Source organism: Anarrhichthys ocellatus, unplaced genomic scaffold (genome assembly GCF_004355925.1).
Source record: "Anarrhichthys ocellatus isolate YVR2014 unplaced genomic scaffold, GSC_Weel_1.0 scaffold12, whole genome shotgun sequence".
NCBI lineage: Eukaryota > Metazoa > Chordata > Actinopteri > Perciformes > Anarhichadidae > Anarrhichthys > Anarrhichthys ocellatus.
In genome coordinates, this window is record NW_022280042.1 from 7,734,753 (window position 1) to 7,758,536 (window position 23,784).

The window sequence follows — 23,784 nt, forward strand, 5'->3', positions numbered from 1 at the left end:
ACACACACACACACACACACACACACACACACACACACAAAGAGGCTGGTACGAACTGTGCGCTGCTGGAGATAATAATAGAGATGATGAATGATAATGATGTTAATGATAATAATAATTAACTGCCGACCCGCCTTGCTCTCTGTGCCCAACGAATATCAAGCAGCTGCGCTGTACTGTGATGGGAAGCGTGTGGATTCCACACACGGTGACGGCGCTGATCAGAGTTTGATGAGGCGTACCTTCTCGCTCTCCGTGTCCAGGGCGGAGGTGGCCTCGTCCAGGAGCAGGATCTTGGGGTCGCGTATGATGGCCCTGGCGATGGCGATGCGCTGCTTCTGACCGCGAGACAACTGAGAACCCTGGGCACCGACGTTGGTGTTGTATTTCTGGAGGCAGGAGGAAAAATGATGGTGAGTCATATCTCAATGCAGTACCAGCAACCGACATTTTTAATAACCTGTTAGCCGTGTAAACACCGAAAAAACCCATCGAGCCGAAGAGCCATAGACGAATTCTATAGTAATTCCTTTCTAGTTAATGTTGTAGATGGGCCTCTGCGTTTGAGTCCTCGCCACAGACAGTCCACACCAACTGTCCACAGTACCTCAGGAAGCGACATGACAAAGTCGTGGAGCTGGGCCTTCTTGGCGGCAGAGATGACCTCATTCAGGCCGATTTCCCGCGAGTTGTCGCCGTACTTGATGTTCTCCTCGATGCTGCAGTCAAACAGGATGGGTTCCTGGGACACGATGCCAATCTTGGAGCGCAGGAAGGGCACGTTGACGCGGGTCGAGACGTGGCCATCAATCAGCTGCAGGAAGCAATTGATTTTACCATTAGGAGAAAGCAATGTAATAACCAAAGACTGGAAATACAATCCACTTAATGAGCCATCACGACACCATCTCTGCCGTGATTTCTCTCCCAACTATGCAGAGGTGACACTGTCCTTTTTAAATCTCAAACAGGGAATCAGGACTCGGCGTTTCCAAACCACTTCCAACTCAATTAAGGCCATTTGAATGTTTGGCAGGGATCCCTTACTGGCACAAAGGCAAACCTCCATCCTGGGTGGAGGGCCTCCTTTTTTTAATATAAAGCACAAAGTCAGCATAAATGTCTGATTTCACTACAACTGAGCCTCGTGAGAGTGGAGCTGAAAGAAGACTATACATACGACTCATTTCATCACAAGATACCTGACATGTTGATAAAGGGCAGCACTGAATTTAACTAAACCTTGTGTAAAATCAGAGCCCCTTTAAGATTAACAATAAAAAGTAAAAACTATATTTTCCCTCCAATTGCGATTATTAAGTAGCATAACATAAGGCACTTTGCATTCAAAGTGCATCTGCAGCGCGTCCTCACCACTCGGCCGTGGTCGGGATCATAGAACCTCTCCAGCAGCTGCACGCTGGTGCTCTTCCCGCAGCCGCTGCTGCCCACAAAGGCCAGCGTCTGGCCGGGCTTCACCGACACGTTCAGCCCATTCAGGACCTGGATGTCTGGCCTGGTGGGGTAGGTGAACTTGCAGTCAATGAACTCGATGTTCCCTTGGAAGTTTTCCTGAAAACACAGCGGAGGGAGGGAGAGGGGGGGGAGACAGAACAAAGGTTATAGGTTCCTCCGTGTGTTAGGGTTCCTCCTGTCCACCTCCTCTGGTAATAGAGTTTCATTTCACTCAATTGTCTTTTGCAGGTTTTTTATTATTCAAAATGCATCTTTTAAAGGGCTCTGTGGAGTGTATTCTTCTTTTGCATGTACAATATTTGATAGAAGGACTAACAATCCTTCCTTGTCTCCTCCATCTACACATCTCTCTTTCATGACTAATGCAAAATTAATGAGCAAAGCAATAAAGGAATAATAAATTAGACTTTTCATCGTGGAGAGAGCATGCAGCACTCATTTGTTTTTCATATGCTCAGCGTGCAATGTGGTGGAATAGCAGATAATACGTAGCATAACATATGCCCTCGTACCCATTTATCTCCCTTATCGCTGTAGACACTGATCTGAGGCACGCGGTCCAGCAGCTGGAAAAAACGTGCCGCTGAGATCTTGGCCTTGGCGTAGTCTGGCGTGTAAGAGGAGGCTCTGCCGAGGGCCGTGCCGCTGGTGACGATGGCTGAGATGACCCTGCCAGAGAAGCCAACATAATGTACCTAATTATTAATAATCACCTCCCCTGGAACAGTGATTTATGAGAAAAATAATGCGTTTTTTAAACATTAAAGCATGTAAACATGACCGAGTACAAAGCCAAAATACAAGTATGACCCTGGAATTAAGCATTATACGTATGTCCCCTTTAAGTTTGGATTAAACAGCAGTCAGGATGAGGAAGCACACAGAATGGCACCAGACCCGACAGCCTTCTCCTCTCACCTGAACACCAAGCTGAAGTGGAGCCCCTCCTGTCGCACCAAGTAGCCTCCGAACCTGTAGGAGGCGGAGTTGGTCAAAAAGATGACGCACTGGGCGAACCCATAGCAGGCCCCGTACACTTTCGCCTTCTTCAGGGCTGCTTGGTACGGGGCGTCTAGCTGGGCCTCGTACATGTCCACAAAAAGCCTCTCTTTCCCCAGGCCTGCGATGGTGCGGATGTTGTTCAGCGCCTCGCCGGAAATCTGCAAGTAAAAGACTCGTGTTGAAGTTCTGGTACCAGATTAAACGGCACAGTTAAGACCAGGCAAAAAAAAAAAAAAAAGTTGTAATTAATTCCTCAGGTTTTTAACATGTGAAGACTTATGATAGAGATAGTTTTTATCTATCTTATCTTATGCTGCTGCAGAAAGACAATTTCCCCCATAGGGATCATTAAACTTTCATCGAATCCACTTTATTGGGAAGGCTGGGGTTTACTGCATTGGAATAGATGAGATCGTTAAAGGAAGTTGACAGTAAATTGATTGCAAACTGTAACATAGTGATTTTTGATCCACTACGTGTTGTCTGTACCATGACAACAGCTTAGGCCTGGGTGGCCCCAGTAGGTATTGAGCCGGACAGCTCTGTGCCTGGCTTGCCAAATTACAGCAGCAGCTAATAAAAAGCTACTGTACCAAGATCTGAGTTCAGCTGGAGGGCTGCGGAGCTTTTATGCAGTGATGAGAAAAACTGAAACCTGGAGCCTAAAATAGACACTGTGTTTAAGCTGTCTCTGATCTGCCGTCAGCTGAAGTCGCCCTCCACCACAACGTTCATCAGGAATTTGACACGTTGCTTTTGACGCCGATCTCAGAATACTGTGGAACGTTAAAACTGGATGCTGATCGTCGCCAACGACGGGCGAAACCAGATTTTGGTGAAGCTGTGTGTTACAAACAACAATGTCTGACCCGTCCGGCGGTCTCCATCGCCTGCTTGTCCTCCTTGGCGAACCCCGTTAGCATCCTGGCCTGGAAGGCGCCCGACAGCGCGATGAACGGCAGGAAGCACAGGATGAGCAGCGTGAGCTTCCAGCTGAAGACGAATGACATGAGGACGGCCACGCCGATGTTGGTCAGAGAGTTGACGATCATGCCGATCTGCGAGCCCGTGGCCTTCGAGGAAGACAAGTGGAAAAGAATGGATCGTGTTACTGTGCAACGTTCAGGTTCTCCTCATGGATTGAACCAGATTATCCAAGCAGAGGTCAACGCACATGTTTCTACAGTAGCCCAGAACAGACAAACCAAACACTCTCTAGATAGGACCCTTTTTGTGCTTTTACCTGAAGGCCATCGTAGTGCAGTTGGATGCAATATGCAACCTCACCACTAGATGGCACTAAATCCCACTCACTGCTTGCGCCGAATATGGGACCGAATTACTTTTCAAAATCCCTCTCTTCTAAAACTGAGGCCTGAACTCACTCCTTGAACTTGTGAGGCATCAGTTGCCAGACGAGTGGTCAGAGCCCCGGGGCTGTTCCTGTGATCATCAAACCAGCCGATCTCTTGGCCCAGCATGGCGTGGAAGCCGAGCCGCCGCAACCGGCGCGTCAGCAGCTCTCCGGACTTGGAGAAAGCGTAAGCCTGGAGACACACACACACACACGGGAAGTATTTCTTATTAAATCCAAAATACTATCACAGTGATCTTCAACATAATGTAAAACCAATCTGAGAAAATTGCGTCTTTGCCGCCCCGCTGCCCCAAAGGGTGTCAGAACTCTTGGATCAATCATAGAACAGTGTCTCTGCAAATTGGAATATCTTTTTCATCCAAAGACTTTTCCCTCCAACCTTGAACCTGTGAGGCTGGCGGAGAACCACTGACGCTGAAGCAGCCTGCTACTCTACCTGCAGCATCTGGGTGAAGAAAGAGACCACGCCGATCATGACGAAGAACAGGCAGATACTATCGATCTCCTTCCTCTGAACCGCGGGATCTGTTATTGAGAATGTCTACACACAGAGAGAGAGAACAGGAACATGTTAATATAGACCATCATACACAAACACTGTACTGTAGGCTTGCACATGGTTAGCGTTGGGAATTGGGAATTTCGCTCTTATCGTTTATTTTTGTGTATTTCAGAACTTCCGATGACATCCGGAACCTCACCGCCAGGATTTGACTGAACAGTAGAGAGTAGAGGGGGTTGACCCCTCCATTTATCGCTGCACCAAAGGATCCAAAAAGCATATAAGGCCACTCAGGTATGTTGTACTTTAGGATCCTGGCAACTGGAGCGGGCTCCACCGGTTCCTCCTCCTCCTCCTCCGGGACGGCATTCTGAGCATTCACACAGATAAATACACATCAGTCGGCAGTCAAAGCCGTTACCCGATTATACGATCCGAGGATTAATATAGAAAAAACGAACGCAAAGTGGTTTGGCACTCCCAACGGTATGTAATTATTGTGGACCTGCTTCAACCACCCACACATAAAATTGGATACCGTGGATTTGTCTGCCCGTGACAAGGAGTAGGCTCTGGGGCCGAGCTCTCCGACGATGGATACAGAAGAGTCTGGGATCAGATTGGACAGCTGAGATCGGGACCGCTGGCGAATAGAGGCTCTGCAAAAACAAAAAAAACTTCCCAAGTCAAAGGAAAAAAACATGAATATTCATAGAACACAGGAATGTATTCTGCTGCTGGTGTTCTCCGTGCACTCATTACTGCGTGCTTGTAACGGTGGCGTTGGAGGACCTCAAGCCTCCTCTGCTGTTTGCAGCACTTGTAAGTGGCTCTGGATGATAGTGTCAGCTAAAGGCTCCAAATGTCGAAGTAATTGTAAGAGGGCAATTAAGTAAAATGAAGGTGCCAGTTCCTGCCATGACACAAAATGACTACTGTAATAATCCCATTTAGATGCACAGTCAGGACCATGGAATTGGATATGACAGTTTACACAAATAAACAAATGAATGATGAAGGAGGGGGGGGGGTGGTAATACCTCAAACTGGCACGGTAGCTGCCTGCTCTGGATAGATTTAGCCTCTCTGGCTCTTCTTCCTTGTCAGCCACTAATGCAAGAGATCCAACAAAGGGCGACGATCACAATCACATCCTCACAGTTTCTACATGTGGATAAATATCCCCCCCCCGCCCGGAGGTTGGACCTACTTTGCCGAGCCTTCTCGTTCAGAGCCTTGTCCCCCTGACTCTGCAGCGTGACCAGCGTGAAGTAGACGCCCTTCCTCTCCAGCAGCTCGTCGTGTTTGCCCTGCTCCACAGCGCGGCCGTGCTCGAAGCCAACGATGACGTCGGCGTTCTTTATGGTGGACAGCCGGTGGGCGATGGAGATGGTGGTGCGACCCAAGCGTACCTGTGGCGAAACCAAATGCACGTCCGGGCATTTTGAAAAACGGTCTTCTCTGCTTTACACCCTGTGGAGACTTATTTCATAATCAGTGGGGTAATCATTCAAGTTGGGGTATTGAATATTTTTAGTACATACTCAAAGAGGTATAGTTTTTATGCCTCAGACTTACTTTATCCAAAGCCTCTTGGACTATCGCCTCGCTCTCGTTGTCCAGTGCAGAGGTTGCCATGTCCAGCAGCAGGATACGAGGGTTCCTGACCAGCGCTCGAGCGATGGCGATGCGCTGCTTCTGGCCGCCGCTCATCTGACCTCCACCCTCCCCCACCAAGGTGTCGAATTTCTGTCAGATTTGTTTGTTTTTAAATGACAGGGAAAGTTATTAAGCCTGTTGGTGGTTTAAAAACTCTGAATTTTCACACGAGCACTTAGAAATCCTGAAACCGCTACGCTTCACCTGCGGCAGGTCCATGATGAAGTCGTAGGCGTTGGCCTGCTTTGCGGCGCCGATGATGTCTTCCATCGAGACGCCGGGCCGACCGTAGCGGATATTCTCAGCAATGGTGGTGGCGAACAGCACGGGCTCCTGCTCTACGATGCCGATCAGCGAGCGCAGCCATTGGATGTTCAGCCCTCTGATGTCATGGCCGTCCAGGGTCACCTGAGTTGGAGGGCACAGAGAGCTGGTTGCTATAATGCGTTTTTTTTTTTTTTTTTTTGCACCAATGCTAGTTTCAACTGGTACGGTTGTTAGTCTTGTGCATAACCTTCATTGTGCTGTAAGAGGCTATTTCCTCCTCTAGAAGCTGAAAGCAATAAGAGAGTAAGGTGTGCAAAGACCTCTAATTGCAGTAAAAGTGAAAAATGAGGCTGTTAGGACCCATTGGCTGAATAATGAAACAGATTATCATGTATTTCTATCACCCTCGGGGGACGGTTATTTTTGAATCCACTAGAATAAAGCTCAAAAGGAATGAGTCGGCAGCTTCAGTGCGTCGAGGGAATCTTCGATGCCGGGGGTTGACAAAAAGCACCACCGAGGAAAGAATCACCGTCGCGGCCGTCAAACCCACCATGCCCTCTTTAGGGTCATAGAAGCGCTGGAAGAGCTGAATGGCGGTACTCTTCCCGGCTCCGCTCGGGCCGACGAAGGCTGTGGTCTGCCCCGACTTCACTGGAACGCTGAGCTGGTCCAGGATCTGAGTAGAGATCACATGGCCAAAAATGTATGTTTCCAGAAATCAAATTACACCCTCGGCTTGACATGACGAGTGCAGAAGCACACAAGTACCTTGACTTCAGGTCTGGAGGGGTAGTGGAAGGTCACATTGTGAAACTCAACATCTCCTTTGACCCTGTCGAGCTTGTATCCAGCCTCAGATAGACAATCAATCTTCGGCTCCTAGCGGTAGCACATTTAAAAAAATTACACTTGTAAGCCCGAAGCAACGGTTTCCTGTACAAAATATATAGTACCTTGTAAGGGTTTAAATCTTGCAAAATGATAACACGAAGCATTCTCACTCTTTCAATAGTCTCGAAGATGATGGTCGCAGCTCCACGGCCTGCAGCAAATGCCTCCAGACATGGGGAGGCCTGCCCCAAATTCATGGCTGCTATCAAAACCCCGAAGAACACCTAGAAGGAAGAGGTCAGTATATTAAGGCTCCAGAGAGTGATAAGCACACTTTTCCTGATCTGTCAGCAGTGGTTGTAATGAACCATATTGTAGCCACTATGGTAATAGTACTGGTGTAATACCTGCAGCAGTGTTCCTGGGGTGTACTCGTCAGCATCCAACACCAGGCTGGAGCCGTACCAGAAGGCCAGACCATAGCACAGAAAGATGATCAGCCACATGTATCCGGTGAAGAAGCCCATGATCAGACCCTTCCTGATGCCCCAGCGCTGCGCTGAGATCAGGTTCTTGTCGTACCTGTAGAGGAGAAGAGCTCACCTCAGCAGCATATTAGGAAAGAAAGTCAATCTTCAACTTTCATCCGGCAAATTTCTACCTTTGCACTTCTTTTGTCTCCCCACCGAAAGCAGCCACAGTCCTGATGGAGGAGAGGACCTCGTCTGCTATGGCTCCGGCTTTGGCGTAGGCCTCCAGCTCCATCCCTGTTAGCTTAGCAACAAACTACAGGACAGACAGAGGGACTCGTTGTTGGAGAAGAAGAGTAATCAGAAAGTAAACCAGAGTCGAGTCCAAAAAACTAATCAAAAAGGGGTCAAGGGAAGTCGAATCAAGTGAAGAGAAATTCCCACCAGGGCCATAAGACCAGCTCCAATACCGATCAGTGGACTTGCTGCGACAATGACCAGTGTTAACTTCCATCCTTTCACGAAGCCGATGCAGAAACCACACACAAAGGTGGTGAAGCGCTGCAGGAAAATGGCGACTTGGTCCGCAATGGCGTCGTTGATCTTGTTGATATCGCTGTAACACAGACATAACCACGTTAACATGTGACACATCGATACTCCACAAATGCTCCAGACGGAACTCGTGTCATCGTCGCCCCACTCACTCCGACATGCGAGTGTTGAGCTCCCCGACAGAGGTGCAGTCGAACCAGCCGATCTCCATCCTCATCACTTTGCTGAAGTACATTTTCCGGATGACTTGAATCTGCCTGGCAGCGGTCGTCACCCACAAGGAGATCTGTCGGTCGTAAAAAGAGCGGTTGCACTCGTGTTGTTAGATATAAAAGCAAGCAGGGCAACAAGATGGCGTCGGGACCCTGACCTTTCACCTTTGAACATGGCTTTTATGCGATGAAGTTCAGCTTATTCAACATAAGGAGTACGACTCAGCCTCACAACAGCTGTATAAAGACTTCTGTGGCTTTGGAGGAGCTTTTTCAATTTGAGAAAAAATACTTTGATGATGTGCATAATGGGAAATGTAAGATCAAGCAATTTTCACCAATTCTAGGGAGTAAAACTCAGGATATCTCTGCCTCTCCTGCTTTGATTAGATCAAAATCTGTCTCTGGTAATCCTCCTATCTGTATGAAAATGTAATACAATCTCTAAACTATTAAGTGCTCTATAATCCAATAGTGTAAGTAGTCCCTGTCCTGCAAATAAGATTCAAACCAGTTTTTAAATGTGCCAGAAGGTCTCATCCACTTTTCCAGTCTAGTAATACGTTGTGGCCGACCGTGTCGAATGCAGCCGTTCGATCTAATAACTGCTCGTAATAACAACTGTACGTGTTCATGAGTAAGGGGTCGAGATCAATAGAGGCTTAAAAAGCGCACGTTTCAGGGCCTGTGGCAAAATAGCCCGAGATAACAGAAGAGTTGTGCCATGCAGTTAAAAACATATTATTAAAACGCTTGTCAGAATATCAAAGCAGCCGGAGGAGGCTTTGAGAGGTTGCACAATACCCTTCAAGATGAAGAGGTGATATGATCAAAATATGTCATGCTGATTGAATTGGCTCTAGGTGGATGACGCGCGCTAATCTCATTTGAGATCAGTCTCTTTGTGTGAATACGATGACATTTCAAGACCAACCTGAAAGTATCCCAGCAGGAACACAGCCGCTCCAATCCCAACATAATAGAAGGCAAAATTGGTCATTTCATGTTCAATGTCAAGAAGCCTGGGAAATAGCACAAAGACAGTAAATGAATAATGTATGAACTACAGAACCACAAGCACAGATCTAAAACTTCAAACCTCACACTCTATTTGATGTCGCCCTCGTGCATTTCTCACTACCCACTTACCCACACGTCCTGTTAATCAGCGGTGTGAGCATCTCCCATGTCGAATTGTTCATGAAGCTCGAGTTCGGCCACGGCGGGATCAGGCCGTCCGCCGCCGTGTAGTTCCTCTTCCACTGGATGGTGTTGTTCACGCACTCCTTCCTGTCGTCCCTCAGCTCGTTGAGCTCGATGTCGTACTCGATGAAGGTGTCGGTGAGCAGGCCGAACACCAGCAGCATGAGGGGCTGGGCCGAGCCGTGCGCCACGGCGCACACGCTGCCCACCGCCATCATCAGCACGTCGTGGCACGTGGCGAAGCGGAACTGGACGGGCGCGACAACAACACTCGCATTAGGAGGACGAACCTCAAAGTGGAGATGAAGAAAGATGAAGAATGAACACCTTACCAGCTGGAAGAAGCCGACCCGTATCGCTGGTTGATCTGCATTCCCCCGATTGCTGTTTGGAATAGAACACCGGTTAGTTTTTTTTAAATCGGAGGTGAATGTGTGAAAGTGTACAGGCCCTCTATTGCCATCTTGTACTCACTTCCCGTCATCATTGGAAGTTGTTGTGGTCCTGCATGGAAAAATTCAAAACACACGGTGAGCTGCTCAACTTAACACTTTGAAAATGAAAGTCCTCCCCCCATTGTTGCTGAAATTCACCAGTCATGACACTTTAATCTATCAACTTTTTGTTTAATTAATGATGCTGTATGGTGGTCCTGAAAGCTCAATGCACTGCAAATTAAGAGGGATTAACCAGTGATGAAAACAATCCTTAATTGAAGCCCAATCTTGTATTAAATCATGCAATAAATCATTTCTATTGCACATGGAATGCATTACTTAAAACCCTTATTATAAAGTGTCACCTATTTTCTGATGCAGCAGCGCTGTTAAAGACACAAAACAACTAGAAACCTCACCAACAAGTCAAGTAAGGACACGTCAAGTCGACAAGGAAAGACAAGTCGACAAGGAAAGACGCCAAGTCGACAAGGAAAGACAAGTCGACAAGGAAAGACGCCAAGTCGACAAGGAAAGACAAGTCGACAAGTAACATAAGTATTACTAGAACACAGTCATTTATAACCCTTAAAACTACATCCAAGATGATTCCTAAAAAACTCATAAACAGTCCAAAGAACACTTACTTATAGGAGCCAGCTGGTTCTGGAACACAAGAATAGAATAAGCATGCAACTCTTTTAAAATGACATCCGTATATTTAACTTTTGTTTCATTGAAATAAAATAACAGATCTCCATATTATTTGATCATTTTTGCAGCATTGCCGTTTAGCGTTCATTGAGCATTACCTTCATTGGAAAAGTCGTAGCTGTGGTTTTCCTGTCCCAGTTTCTTTATGCTGTGCAATTTCACTGATCCGGTCGGCATGTTGACTCATCTAGGAAAAAGCAAAAAGAGCACATTTCACAAGTCCAAGACCAGGATAATCAGTGTTTTGTAATGACGGTAAAGTCAAAAATTAAATCCTACTTGAGAGTACATTTATTTTGGACTTTCAAGAGAGAATGAGACATACCTACACGTTTTCCTTTTTAAAGAGAAATCGATTGAAACCAAAATCGGCAGCACTCCTGCACTGAACTCCAGCAGCCAGACATCCAGTTGTTACGTCCACCGGCTAATTGTTGCAGTGGCAGCTCGTCGCGACTCACTGAGGATCTCGGCAGCGAGTCGCATGTTCTTATTGGACAGAACTGGCTGGGACTCGGGGTCAGCGTGTGTTGTTTGAGGGTAAGTGTCCTGTCGGTTTATGCTGCTCAAAAGGCCAGTGACCTCAGCAGGGCAAATATTTTACCTGCGGAGGCCCCGCGCTGTTTGTGCATCCTCACTATCTGAACACGACTGATTTGCTTTCGAAGAGGATTATGTTATCCTTCGGACAGTATTCTTTAGATGTGAAATTATTTAGTTAATGGGGGCGGCAGCAGCTCGGGGTGTGCGATTCGAGTTCTATGTGTACCTGGCAAACTTGGCACACACCAGGCGAGGTGCTAGTTCCCCTAATGGGCACTGCCGAGGTGCTAACTGACCCCATCACTCCAACATCTCTCCAGCTGCGTGTCAATGGCTCCCGTGTGTGCATGTTTGGCCTGAAATAAATGATAAAAATTGAATAAAGTAATTCTTCGTGTGTAGCATTTCCATAAAAACAGCCGTTACCGACGCATTCTGCTGACTCTGACTCTTCTGCTACTGCTGCATTGTGTCTGCACATTTAATATCCCATCACACATTCAAAGCTACAACACAGCTTCACCATGCATGCGAGCACGGGTTGTGTTTGGATGTAGCTGCAGGTTGACATTTAGGTCATTGCCCTCTTCCAGCTCGACTTCCTCAACAGCTTCATGCCGCGAAGACTTCTGTCATCTTTTTTCACCTTGAATGCAACAAGGGGAATGTATTATTTACTGATGCTAATGAAGCTTTGTTTACATCATTAGGCCTATATTTCAGGTTTTAATCATTTCAGACAATCACAACAACATGCTTAGTTGTCATCTCTAAAATCGGGTCCTTTAATAATGTATGAGAATATAAAAGCCTGCTTGTGATTTTTGTTGTTGATAGAAATGTGACTGATTGCACGGGCACGCTTACACATGAAAACAACTGGTGTTTATATGCCGTTGGTCACTCACCGCTGCCTTCAGGCGCCGTCAGAAAGATTATGGACATGTGTCCACGATGCAAAGTTTCAGAAATCAGTGGACATGATTTATGCTTAACCATAATCTTTGTTATAAAAGAAAAAAATACAAAATGTAATACCATTGAACACATACCTTTTCATTTGTTATTGTGTTGTTATTAGTGGGTTTTTTATGAATAAAGTTTATTATTTATTAATACCATGCATGAGTGTTGTATAAGGTCAACCTAAAGGGAACTGCGCTGACTCCAGTACCGTCAGAAATATTGTAACAAACTGATTGCACACACAGAATCCAAAAAAATGGGGTTAATTGCAACTTTAAAGGTTGCAATTTTCTATGTTTTCCCGAGTTACTGTTACATTTAGAGGTTGGGAAAGCTGCATTAACAACTGATTGTAAATGGCTTTATTTTCTGTGACTCATTTCCTACTGAAACAACAACAGTCCTGAAGCATTTACATGTGCAAGACATTTGGAAATGCTACTTATTGGAAATAAGAGTGCTTGAAGGCAGCATTTGCACAACAGGGAAATTACAACACTGCACTGCTGCCACCTTGTGGTGAAAACGTAGAGACTCCTCAGAAGACCCCACACACTCGGTTGGCTGTGGAAAATGTGCTATAAATAAATAGAAATAAGCTATATTACCGGTGCACAGTGCAGTTATTTCACACATATCAAGAAACCAGGCACAGGGACCTTCATGAGTGGACTAAATAAGATCTAAATAGACGTCCAGTGCGTCACTGTTAATCAGGGGGAATAGGAAGCAGCTGGTCTCCCCTCAGCAATTAGCACCAAACTGCTCAGAATGCTAACTGGGTTTCCCCACCGGCTAGCTCCCGGAGAAGGTCAAACAGCGAGCTAAAGACCGAGATATGTTTTTTAAAAAAGACAGAACTACAGTGGATATCGAGCTTAAGTTCATCAAGAGGACAGAGACTTGACTCCAGTGTGACCAGAACGGTGTTCCTCGTCTGCCTGGACGTGTAAGTACTAAATTGTTCGCTAGCATCATATTACACCTAGCCTACATCCGGGGTATTCAATTAAAACTCAACGAGGCCCAATAGAGAATATCAATACACAATAACCCTAAATATATATATATTGAAGAAGCATTAACGTCTGTATGTAGGCAACAACTGACTGTCATTTCAAGTATAGAAAGTTCAATTGAATTTTTTTAAAATAGAACTGGAAACCACTTGTTTCAGCCTCATTCTCCTCTGTATACATCATTGTTGGTCAGTGGATTCGTGTGTTAGGATTCTGATCATATTGGGCCCTTAGGTGTATTTTCTGTGCCTTCATTTTGGATGTGAGTGGGTACGTTTGCGTTAGTGGCGCTTTTAATATTGTCACGGTCTAGTTTTCAAACTGCCCGTGGGAAGAATTGACATTTAGAGTTTGTCCATTCTTGTTTAAAGGCTCTGGTCTCTCTGACCACTTGTGAAATACCTTCTTTACTCACGTATTTTTCTCGGACTACTCGGTCTCGCGCCCCGCCTCTCCTGAGTGGGACAATCTCACCCGAGTCTTTTTAATTCTTCTTCTTCTTCATGTTTTACGGCGGTTGTTAATCCAGTGTATTGGTGCATTACCGCCACCTTCTGCTCCGGAGTGTGAATCGGCCAATACACTTACAATCTTTCCCCCAAAACAAAAATAATAATACATTTATTTTTTATTTTTAAACCACCACACTAACCTATATTTTATCCTCCATGTTTTACCCTCCAACCTATAAAACCTTAGCCTCTGGCTCTGACAGGCACCCTTGTACCATATCCCTGCATTCCTTCCACCTAACCTGGTAACTTTGACTCTCTTTGGATTATGATATAAATGTCTCCCTTTCTCCTCTCTGTCCCACATTCTTTTTTGCCACATTTGCTTGATATGTTCCCAAATGGATACCCTTGACCTCTGCCTTCCTGACACTAATCTTCACATCCATGTTAGCTTTCTTTGAAGCCCTCTTTGCCAACTCATGGGCGTTCTCATTGAACCAAATAGCCCATGTAAGCATATAAATAAATGAGTGATTATTGAAATTTAACTTTCAGGCCAGTCTGTGTTAATGTATAACAACAAAGGACACTCGGTAGACTTAAAGTTAATATAAATACTCCCTGAGACATCTTCACAGATGGAAACGCCAGATGAGCAGTGACTCCTTTATACATTCATATATTTCCACATTTATCAATTATCTGCGTCAGCACGAGCCAGCGGCCGCAGCTATTCCTTTCCCCGCCGATAGAGGGCGTCTGCGTGACGACATGAGAGGCGCCGCTCTCCTATTGGTCGACAGAGTTCCCCTTCACGTAGCGGTGGGCTGGACGCTCCGGTCTATATAAATGTGGAGGCTGCGAAGGAAGCGAAGAAGACCCTCTACGCAGCAGGTAGGACGTCCGGGCTTGTTGGTTCACGTCTTGTTAACTTCCAGCTGAGGAGAAAACCCTCTACGCTTTCTTAATTAACGACATATTCATAGCTAATGTGTCCGTTTGCTTGTGTTTCACGGGACGTTAGTTAGGAACCGATATGTGCGCGAGTGAGGAACATTGGTTTGGCGACGTTTTTATCGGCTTTTTCACCACATGCCTAATATGAAGCTAGTACGCACGGATAATGCAGCTTATGAATATGCAATGTTAAGTCCGTAGCGCACAGCATGCATTGATTTCTGAATCCGCTAGTTCATCTCAGCTTAATGAACTTTGACACAAGCTCATAAACCTCCCCGTCTGTTTTCACTCGACGTGTTGCGTCACCAAATAGTGAGGAAGTTCATTTAAACTACAATACATTTCACTTATCATACCTTTTTTTAAAGTTAAACACGAAAAGGAAGTCAACTACAGCTTCCTCTGCTATAGCTTTCTTTTTAGATATGCAAATTTAACAATGGCACGAGCCACCGACCAGTTCCAGTGTGTAAAAGTACATGAGTATTACCAAAATGTACTTTCATACGAGACTAAATTCTGCCTGTTCGTGTTATCGTTGATAGTAATACAACAATGTAAAATGAGCTTTTTACTGTTGTACTTGAATGAAGTGGAGCTAATTTGAACCATGTTGTATCATGTATACTGGTTCAACATTGTATTTTATAAACCGATTATATGTTTTGAATGGAAAATATAATCTGAAGAATAACTACAGTATTTTATCGTACAAGTACCTCCAAACGAAGTGCAGCACTTGAGAAAATGTAATGCCTTCCCTTGTTGTTTTTACAGCCATGTACCTGTATCTCCTGGGGCTGGTGGTTTTCTACTACCTGTACCGCTGGTTTAGGGAACTGCCCCGTGTCCCCGACATCGGCAGCAAGTATGTGTACATCACGGGCTGCGACACCGGCTTCGGCAACCTCCTAGCCCGCCATTTGGACAAGATAGGGTTCAGGGTGATCGCCTCGTGTTTCAGCGAGAAGGGGGAAGAGGATCTGAGGAAGTCCTGCTCCAACAACCTGATCACAACACACCTAGATGTGCGGTCCAAGGACAGCGTTGCCAAAGTTGCAGCGACGATCAAGGAGAAAGTGGGGGAGCGCGGTGAGTGGAGTGTTCACCCTCTCTTTGTTAAAAGTGATTCCAGTGACTGGATGTCCTCTGTGATCCTCTTAGGCTTGTGGGCTGTGGTGAACAACGCAGGCGTGTCCATCCCCTCGGGCCCGTGCGATTGGCTGACCATCGACGACTACAAGTCCATGCTGGACGTCAACCTTCTCGGAGTGATCGCGGTGACGCTGAGCGTCCTGCCGCTAATTAAGAAGGCCAGGGGAAGGGTGGTGAATGTAGCCAGCGTGTTCGGGAGGATCAGTGTTACAGGGGGCCCGTACACTGTCTCCAAGTACGGCGTGGAGGCCTTCAATGACAGCCTCAGGTGAAACATTAACTCGCACAATCAATTATTTGTCAGTATGTCTGAGCAAAGATTCTTTTGCACTGACAAAACTGAATGTTTTCCTCAGGTTGAATATGGCGCCGTTCGGTGTCAAAGTCCTGTGCATCGAGCCGGGCTTCTTCAAAACAAACGTGACCGACGCCACTATCCTGACCCACAACGTGAATACGCTGTGGGACAGACTGCCCCAGGACATGAGGGATGACTACGGAACTGAATTTCTACAAAAGTGTAAGTTCGTATTTTCTCTTTCCTACATTTATGCGGGGCATGTTTCTGTTTCGTTCCTCTATTTATTTGCTCATTTCCCCTCCCAGCATTAGTCACAATAATAGACAAAGTTGCCAAGATCAGTGACGGGGATCTGATGAAGGTGGTCAACTGTATGGAGCACGCCGTATCCGCCGCCCGGCCCCGCACCCGCTACTCCCCAGGCTGGGACGCCAAGATGTTCTGGCTGCCGCTGTCGTACATGCCGACCTGCGTGTCCGATTACATCGTGACCAGAGAAGCCATTCCTATTGCCAAGCCGCTGCAATGAGTTGTGCACATTTTATGCAATACAACTTTACCAATGTAATACTGATGTCTTTGTCATTCCTGATCTAAGCCTTATTCCTATGTGTGTTTGTACACTGACATGAACAATGCAAGTACTTTGTCTATCCCGTCTCTGACTGTACTTATTCATGACACCTTATCTACAGGCTGGAGTTTCTTCAAACCAATGTGGCCTTGAGGATTGATGGGAATGTGACAGGTCAGGGAGTTGCCATAAAAGCCACATTCAGACATTACAAAGTACATTTAGAGTAGGACTGTTTGTGTAGATCAGGCTTAAAACCATTTGAATATTGTCACCGTCTTTCAAACCTTTTAACCAGGACGTTCCTTGAGAAATATTTTTCATGGCAGACCTTCCAGACTGCTCTGTAGCAGTGTAGTCGCTGGCTCAGCATCAACTTCCCCGGTGCACAATACATGCAGAGACAAGACTTCAGGCTGTCGCAAATATTTTATCTGGAATTAATAGAACTAGTTTTAGGCCTCGCTATCCCTACTGGTTTATTTACTTTAACCATTAAGACGCAAACCACGTGGTATAAATGTTGTCCTGCAGATCGATCCATGAACTCTGGCAAATTGTTGTAGAAAACCAGCTGTAAAAAGCTACATTTACTTAGCCCTTGTACTATGCTACAAGGGCTTATTTTTTTTACCCTCAAGTTGAAACAATCACTGATCCAATAGTTTGTCCACCGTTTTATTTCAGTATGTGACAAGCTGCAACAGTACATGGCTTTAACATGACTTAACACTGCCACCTTGTGGTCAGAGTGGACGAGGACAGCTACTTCATAAACTCATGAACAACATTCTAAATGACGATTAAAGCATGAGAAATATACAGTTGACAAGTTGTGTAAAGACAGTGTTTTATTCCATCTTCCATTGGAAACATTAAATAGAACTTTCTTTCATGGATGACGAGACAGGTACATTTTGACATGTTTTACAAACCAAGTGCTCCTAAAGCGCAGAACCCCTCCTTTTGTTTATCCTCCCCTTAACAGTTAGATTGTTTACACGTTTATGAGTGCTCCTCAGCCAGCTTCGCAGCCTTCAGAACCACTTCCTCGATGGCGCCGACCATGTAGAAGGCCTGCTCGGGCATACTGTCGTAATCGCCTGCAGGGAAACGGGGAAAGAAAATATTAGTACCATGACGAAAGCCGGTGAATTTGAGGGGCACAAATCTATAAAAGTGAATGAAAGCACTAACCGTTAAGGATGCTCTGGAAGCCCTTGATGGTTTCCTTGAGGGGAACCAGCTTTCCGACGTGGCCGGTGAAGACCTCGGCCACCTGGAAGGGCTGGGACAGGAAGCGCTGGATCTTGCGGGCACGGGCAACCGTCAGTTTGTCCTCCTCAGACAACTCATCCATACCCAGAATGGCAATGATGTCCTGCAGGGATTTGTAGTCCTACAGGGGGAGTAACATTTTTAGTATTAACAAAATAAACCAAACAAAATAAGAAGTTTTGAAAAGATAATCAAGTCCCAAACCTGAAGGATTTTCTGCACACCACGGGCGATTTCATAGTGCTCGGTGCCGACGATGTTGGGGTCCATGATACGGGAGGTAGAGTCCAGGGGGTCGACAGCGGGGTAGATACCCAGCTCAGCGATGGCACGGGACAACACAGTGGTGGCATCCAAGTGAGCGAAGGTGGTGGCGGGGGCGGGGTCAGTCAGATCGTCAGCGGGCACATAGATGGCCTGGTGGAGAGAACAGTCACTTAATAGCAGCCAATCAGCTCTTTATAAATGGCTCAATGGTGGGTGAACATGTACGGGCACAGCTCCAGTCAGTTAGCGTTTACCTGCACAGATGTGATGGAGCCCTTCTTGGTGGTGGTGATTCTCTCCTGCATGGTACCCATGTCAGTGGCCAGAGTGGGCTGGTAACCCACAGCAGAGGGGATACGCCCCAGCAGGGCGGACACCTGAGGAGCAAGATGACTTTGTTCACTATCAAGCACACAAGTCAGCATTAAAAAAAAAAAAAAAAGTGGGACTGCATCTGAATGATAAAATTCGATTAACTGCGATAAAAACAAATGCATCTTTGCTTCTGACAGACCTCAGAGCCAGCCTGTGTGAAGCGGAAGATGTTGTCGATGAAGAGCAGCACATCCTGACCCTCCTGGTCACGGAAGTACTCCGCTACGGACAGTCCAGTCAGAGCCACTCTGGCGCGTGCCCCGGGGGGCTCGTTCATCTGTCCGTACACCAGCGCCACCTAGCAGGGGACAACCGTCGGGAGTTAGCGGGTTGACGTTTGCTACCACGACATGCTAAATGTAACTTTCTTCAATATCTCGTGCCTAAACCCTCACCTTGGAGGTGGTGTCCTTCAGGTTGATGACGCCAGACTCAATCATTTCATGGTACAAGTCGTTTCCCTCGCGTGTGCGCTCTCCCACGCCGGCGAACACAGAGTAACCACCATGGGCCTTGGCCACGTTGTTGATCAGCTCCATGATCAACACAGTCTTGCCCACGCCAGCACCACCGAACAGACCTGTGGCCATGAGGAATAAGAGGATTAGTTTTAAGACACTACCAAGTGGCTTCAAAGATCCCAGCATACAAGCCATCATCTATCCTGTCTGTAGAGCCATAATGGTGGGCAAACTTGTGTTCAAGCACATACCGATCTTTCCTCCCTTGGCGTAGGGGGCCAACAGGTCCACCACCTTAATGCCAGTCACCAGAATCTCCTGCTCCACACTCATGTCAGTGAACTCAGGGGCCTCAGCATGGATCGGTGCAGTCCTGTGGGGGAAACAACATTCTTCATTAAAGAGCAAAACTATTTTTACAAAGCTCGTTTGACTCTTGCATTTTTAAGACATTTCATTTCCAATCATTAAAATACTGTAATCCATTGTATTGTTGTTTTTTTTTTAAAGGTGAACTCACTGCTTGGTGGAGATGGGACCCCTCTCGTCGATGGGCTCGCCGATGACATTCATAATCCTGCCCAGAGTCTCGGGACCCACTGGGATTCTGATGGGGGCACCAGTGTCCACAACCTTCTGTCCACGGACCAGACCCTCAGTACCATCCATAGCAATAGTACGCACTGTGCTCTCCCCTAAACACAACACATTTCAAGTTAACGTCCCCTGTATGAATGCTTTCTGCTCATACGGGTACTGACTGTTATACTTTTAGTTGCTCACCAAGATGCTGTGCCACTTCCAGGACTAGCCTGGACTCACGGCCAGCGACTTCCAGGGCGTTGAGAATGGGAGGAAGGTCCTCGTCGAACTGGACGTCGACGACGGCACCGATGACGGCCACAATGCGCCCGGCGGGGGCAGCTGCAGCGGCAGCAGCTGGTGCGACATAATCCCTGCCTGTAAAGTAATGCAGACAATATGTGCAGTTAGCTCGGTAGCATACATGCGTGCTACAGCCATGACCTTGCAGTGCCAGCGGTACTCAGGAGCCTTGAAAAGCACCAGAGACAGCTGCGTGTCCGGTCGCTCCGTCTCAATGTCAAGCGATTGTTGTCGGCCAAACGATGAATTAGCTTTAAACGCAACTGACATAACCCGAGCGAGGCCCTTTAAGAAGTCAATAAGTGTACATGTGTGGAGTTTAGGTAGACTTTGATCAGTACAAACCGTTGACAATTCATTTCACCGATTAAGTAACGTTAAAGTGGAGAGACCGGCAGATGAATGAAGTATAACTCGAGCTAACATTGCTAATGATACTGCTAATGACAAACGCAGGGCATTCAATGGCAAGTACGTTTAACAGTTTAACAGACAACCTTAATGTCTTGTTTTCTTTGTAGATAAACTGAATGTGGGTAAACGTTGCAAACTACTTTATATTGTTGCTAATCTACTAGCCAGACTTTGCTAAAACGCAACTTGTAACGCTAGCTTAGCATGCTCTGCACAGTCTCGCACCGCCTCATGTCATTACACAAAGGTCATTGCTGCTAGCACAAGTAAAACACAGCCTAGACGTTTTCTGACGCGTGACATCTGTCAATAAGAGCATGTATGCACACGTGTAGCCACATAAACGGTTTGAATTACTCCATCAGATTTCAAATTAGACATGTTAATGTTGAGGCCTGCTACGCCGCCAACAGGGCAGCCTGCGTGTGGCTTGCAGCTAACGTTAGCCGTGCCCCTGCCCTTCTGACAGCCGCGTAGAAGCGCATTTTTCTTCGTACGATGTCGCTCAAAAGCACCAAGCATGCAGGACTCACGTGAGAGGACGGCTGGGGATCCAACGAGGGCCTTTAGGGGCTGGACTCCAGGCTTGAGAGCCTGCAGTGCCCCGGTGCAGCAGCGTCCCACAGCTCCTAACATTGTCAAAATGGCTGAAGGTGGAAAGAGACGGAGGAACTTGCGGCTTTATAACGAAGGGCCGAGGAGGCGAACTGCGCGTGCGTGCAACGTAAGTGTCTAAACTGAGCATGCGCAGATGGTAAGCCTGTTCAGCTGACATTCTGCCCTCCAGAGCTGGACTATTTGACAGTAAATGTGACTGCTGACTGACAGTCCAAACTAAAAGTTACATATAATACAAGTGTTATACATATTTTTAAACCAGTCATTAAATTAATGTAGAACGACATGGGAACAAATGATTTTGGAATACTTGTGGTGTCCCATTCATACAGTGTTTCATGTCAAGGGGACATTTGTTGTTCTTGTCTGGAGACCCTTCGGTCACTAACAGTGCCCTCATTCCCCAGAGACAGAAATAAATGTCCACAGTTGGTTTCATGATCTGACTGAAAACTGTACCTCTCTGCTTGTGTCTACAGAACTTTGTCTTGATATTATTATGATTGTCTGTACTGTTTTACCTCAACATGAGGTGTCAGTTGACCTCGACACGTCCATGGTGTATACTTAAAACATTGTGTCTGCACTGACTAAACAGCTAGGTGGTGTACAGCAATTTAAGTACTGTACTTAAGTGCAATCTTAATTTACTAGTACTCAACATGAGTGTTTCCGTTTTATGCCTTGACTGGTAACGTAGTATTTTTACAGTGTGTTGACACTACTTTTACACAAGTTTTGAATCTGACTTTTTCCACCACAGGCTGCTGACTATGTAATGTTGATTATATTACAGACACCCACAAACATGCACACGCGCAAAACAGCATTGACCACGGAACCAATCATGCTCTCTGGATGAGAGAAGGACGTGCAAACATGAACGTGAGTGCAGCTCCAACCAATATCCAAAGTGTGGTGTATTTTTTGGAAGTGCAATTTAGGCTAATTACTGATTATACAATTTACACCTTAATTGATTACTGTTGGGGAAACAAAAAAAGAGAAAGAAATATACATTTCAATCTGTGTCCTACTTGCTTATTCAGTATTCAGATTCTTTATTTCAGTAAAATTACTAAAAAACACACTATAAAAATACTTTTAAGTATCAAAAGTGGAAGCATTCATTTTACAGATTCAGTTCAATTTATAAGAATGTATCAGAGTTTTATCTGCAAAGTAACTGTAGCAAAACGTGCGATATTTCCTGCTGAAGTGTAGAGGAGTAGTAACAGAAAATGGAAATACTCGGGTAAAGTACCAGTATCTCAAATTGATAAGTAAATGTACCACCACTGCTTGCTTATTCTTATGCTGGGACACTGGAGGCGACACAATTTCATGATTCAGCATGATTTTGGTGGTGGGTGGTGCAACATCGCATTTTTTCAGTAGAAGATTAGCCCCAAGTGTAACTATAATTATACATAAAAAGTATTTTTAACCCAAATAAATGTCTTCGACGGTACCTTTGTTTCAGCCTTGAGTAGTGTCTGCAAGTTTCCCTTTCAGGCGGAACAGATAACAACCTTCACAATAAGGTCGGGCAGCCTGCCGTCGTGTGAAAGTAACAATGCAACAACAGTGTCTGTTACAAGTCAAAGCTCTGCAGTCAAAACACGTACTTAAGTAAAAGTACAAAAGTGTCAGAGAGTCCCCACTGTGAAGAATGGCCCATCTCAGATTCATATTATTATATTATCCATTATAATTATTGATGCATTAATGTGTTGAGCACTTTAATGTTGCTGCTGGTAAAGGTGGAGCGATTTTTAATTACTTTAAGTACGTCTTGGTAGCTCGTAAATTCCCCTTATCTTGACTTAATTTATGACAATACATCATCATTTATGTGTTGATTATAATCAATCTGAATAGGCAAAGTAGTAACTAGATGTATTAAATACTTGTGGTGGAGTAAAAGGGACAATATTTGCTCTGAATTGTAGTAGCAGAAAAATAGAAGTACTCAAGTAAAGTACAAGTACCTCTTAATTGTTCTTAAGTACAGTACTTGAGTATATGTTAAATTTCAGAGAGGATCAACCTGAAACTATAAAAAGAGAGGGACAAATTTAGACAAGTGTTGGAGACACGCCTCACATTCCCAGTGGAAGTACACCGTTGCTTGGTGCAGTCTGTTGGAGGTTAACTAAAGTTCAGTTGCAGTTGGGTCTCAGCATTTTTCAATTTGCTGAGCGGGACAACCACGTTTTGTACGTCACCAATTTTGCCATGAACTAAGGAAACATCACTCAGTAAAGTCTGCAGCTATGCAGCCTCACAGAAAGGGCGCATCAGAGGCCTTGTTCAGTTGACATTGAGTGTCCCACAATGCAATGCAGGAAGGAGCTGTTCACAGCTGAAAAAGATTAAAACTAATTCAGAAAATATATATATATATATATATATATATATATATATATATATATGTGTGTGTGTGTGTGTGTGTATTTGTATCGATATGTATGTGTATATATATATACAAATGGTTAATTGATATCTTGTATACTAACTAAAAACAAATGTAAACTATAAAACTCAGTATCTACACTATTCTACAACATTATAATGCAGACTGGAATTTGGGACACAGACCATGTGAGCATTGTCAGCCCCGAGAAGAGTCCACCATATTTACACTAGAGGGAGCTGCTGTATTAAAGGAGACAGAATCCGCAGAGGACTGTGTTGTGCAAGCGTATGCTAGTGTGTGTGTGTGTGTGTGTGTGTGTGTGTGTGTCCTCTTGTTGTCTTAGCCTCAGTCTGAAGCATAATGTACAGTCTGTGATTTGTTCACC

General features: G+C 45.5%; 4 protein-coding genes across 8 annotated transcripts in view; 2 read left to right on the forward strand and 2 right to left on the reverse strand.

The window, feature by feature from the left end:
- The window catches only part of LOC116386056 (beta-1,3-galactosyltransferase 1-like), an 83,925-nt gene extending 81,347 nt beyond the window's left edge, over window positions 1–2,578 (forward strand). For 3 of the 4 annotated variants that reach the window (XR_004212936.1, XR_004212935.1, XR_004212938.1), the window contains one exon: window positions 164–2,578. The gene's annotated coding sequence lies outside the window, so the exon portion shown is untranslated. The remainder of the gene's footprint in view (window positions 1–163) is intronic. The other variant, XR_004212937.1, reaches the window with a different exon arrangement.
- Window positions 1–11,161, reverse strand: part of abcb11b (ATP-binding cassette, sub-family B (MDR/TAP), member 11b) — a 12,340-nt gene extending 1,179 nt beyond the window's left edge. Inside the window, exons 1-28 of the mRNA XM_031852025.1 lie at window positions 11,035–11,161; window positions 10,808–10,896; window positions 10,643–10,661; window positions 10,033–10,062; window positions 9,891–9,942; window positions 9,505–9,806; window positions 9,290–9,377; window positions 8,296–8,429; window positions 8,033–8,204; window positions 7,780–7,904; window positions 7,526–7,700; window positions 7,289–7,402; window positions 7,056–7,166; window positions 6,838–6,963; window positions 6,222–6,425; window positions 5,937–6,107; window positions 5,569–5,770; window positions 5,399–5,468; window positions 4,897–5,017; window positions 4,558–4,728; window positions 4,293–4,397; window positions 3,864–4,025; window positions 3,348–3,551; window positions 2,395–2,636; window positions 1,989–2,145; window positions 1,375–1,572; window positions 608–814; window positions 243–389 (exon numbers count right to left, since the gene is read on the reverse strand). Coding sequence (XP_031707885.1) covers window positions 243–389; window positions 608–814; window positions 1,375–1,572; window positions 1,989–2,145; window positions 2,395–2,636; window positions 3,348–3,551; window positions 3,864–4,025; window positions 4,293–4,397; window positions 4,558–4,728; window positions 4,897–5,017; window positions 5,399–5,468; window positions 5,569–5,770; window positions 5,937–6,107; window positions 6,222–6,425; window positions 6,838–6,963; window positions 7,056–7,166; window positions 7,289–7,402; window positions 7,526–7,700; window positions 7,780–7,904; window positions 8,033–8,204; window positions 8,296–8,429; window positions 9,290–9,377; window positions 9,505–9,806; window positions 9,891–9,942; window positions 10,033–10,062; window positions 10,643–10,661; window positions 10,808–10,886 — 3,888 coding nt within the window. The 5' untranslated portion in view covers window positions 10,887–10,896; window positions 11,035–11,161. The remainder of the gene's footprint in view (window positions 1–242; window positions 390–607; window positions 815–1,374; window positions 1,573–1,988; window positions 2,146–2,394; window positions 2,637–3,347; window positions 3,552–3,863; window positions 4,026–4,292; window positions 4,398–4,557; window positions 4,729–4,896; window positions 5,018–5,398; window positions 5,469–5,568; window positions 5,771–5,936; window positions 6,108–6,221; window positions 6,426–6,837; window positions 6,964–7,055; window positions 7,167–7,288; window positions 7,403–7,525; window positions 7,701–7,779; window positions 7,905–8,032; window positions 8,205–8,295; window positions 8,430–9,289; window positions 9,378–9,504; window positions 9,807–9,890; window positions 9,943–10,032; window positions 10,063–10,642; window positions 10,662–10,807; window positions 10,897–11,034) is intronic.
- Window positions 11,162–13,087: 1,926 nt separating this feature from the next.
- LOC116386057 (retinol dehydrogenase 7-like) lies at window positions 13,088–16,761 on the forward strand. Of its 2 annotated transcripts, none has more exons than XM_031852023.1 (5): window positions 13,088–13,167; window positions 15,430–15,744; window positions 15,817–16,075; window positions 16,164–16,327; window positions 16,414–16,761. In XM_031852023.1, the coding sequence occupies exons 2-5, from the start codon at window positions 15,432–15,434 to the stop codon at window positions 16,635–16,637; spliced, it is 960 nt and encodes a 319-aa protein (XP_031707883.1). In that variant the 5' UTR covers window positions 13,088–13,167; window positions 15,430–15,431; the 3' UTR covers window positions 16,638–16,761. The 2 variants fall into 2 exon arrangements, with proteins under 2 accessions (XP_031707883.1, XP_031707884.1); XM_031852024.1 differs by lacking the exon at window positions 13,088–13,167 and adding an exon at window positions 14,508–14,586.
- Window positions 16,762–17,346: 585 nt separating this feature from the next.
- atp5f1b (ATP synthase F1 subunit beta) lies at window positions 17,347–20,998 on the reverse strand. Its single transcript, XM_031852021.1, has 10 exons — window positions 20,896–20,998; window positions 19,847–20,023; window positions 19,584–19,758; window positions 19,315–19,436; window positions 18,998–19,182; window positions 18,742–18,900; window positions 18,482–18,604; window positions 18,165–18,377; window positions 17,880–18,081; window positions 17,347–17,785 (listed from the first exon to the last, which is right to left on the reverse strand). Exons 1-10 carry the CDS (start codon window positions 20,996–20,998, stop codon window positions 17,688–17,690), a joined length of 1,557 nt encoding a protein of 518 aa, XP_031707881.1. The 3' UTR covers window positions 17,347–17,687.
- Between the last annotated feature and the right edge of the window lie 2,786 nt (window positions 20,999–23,784).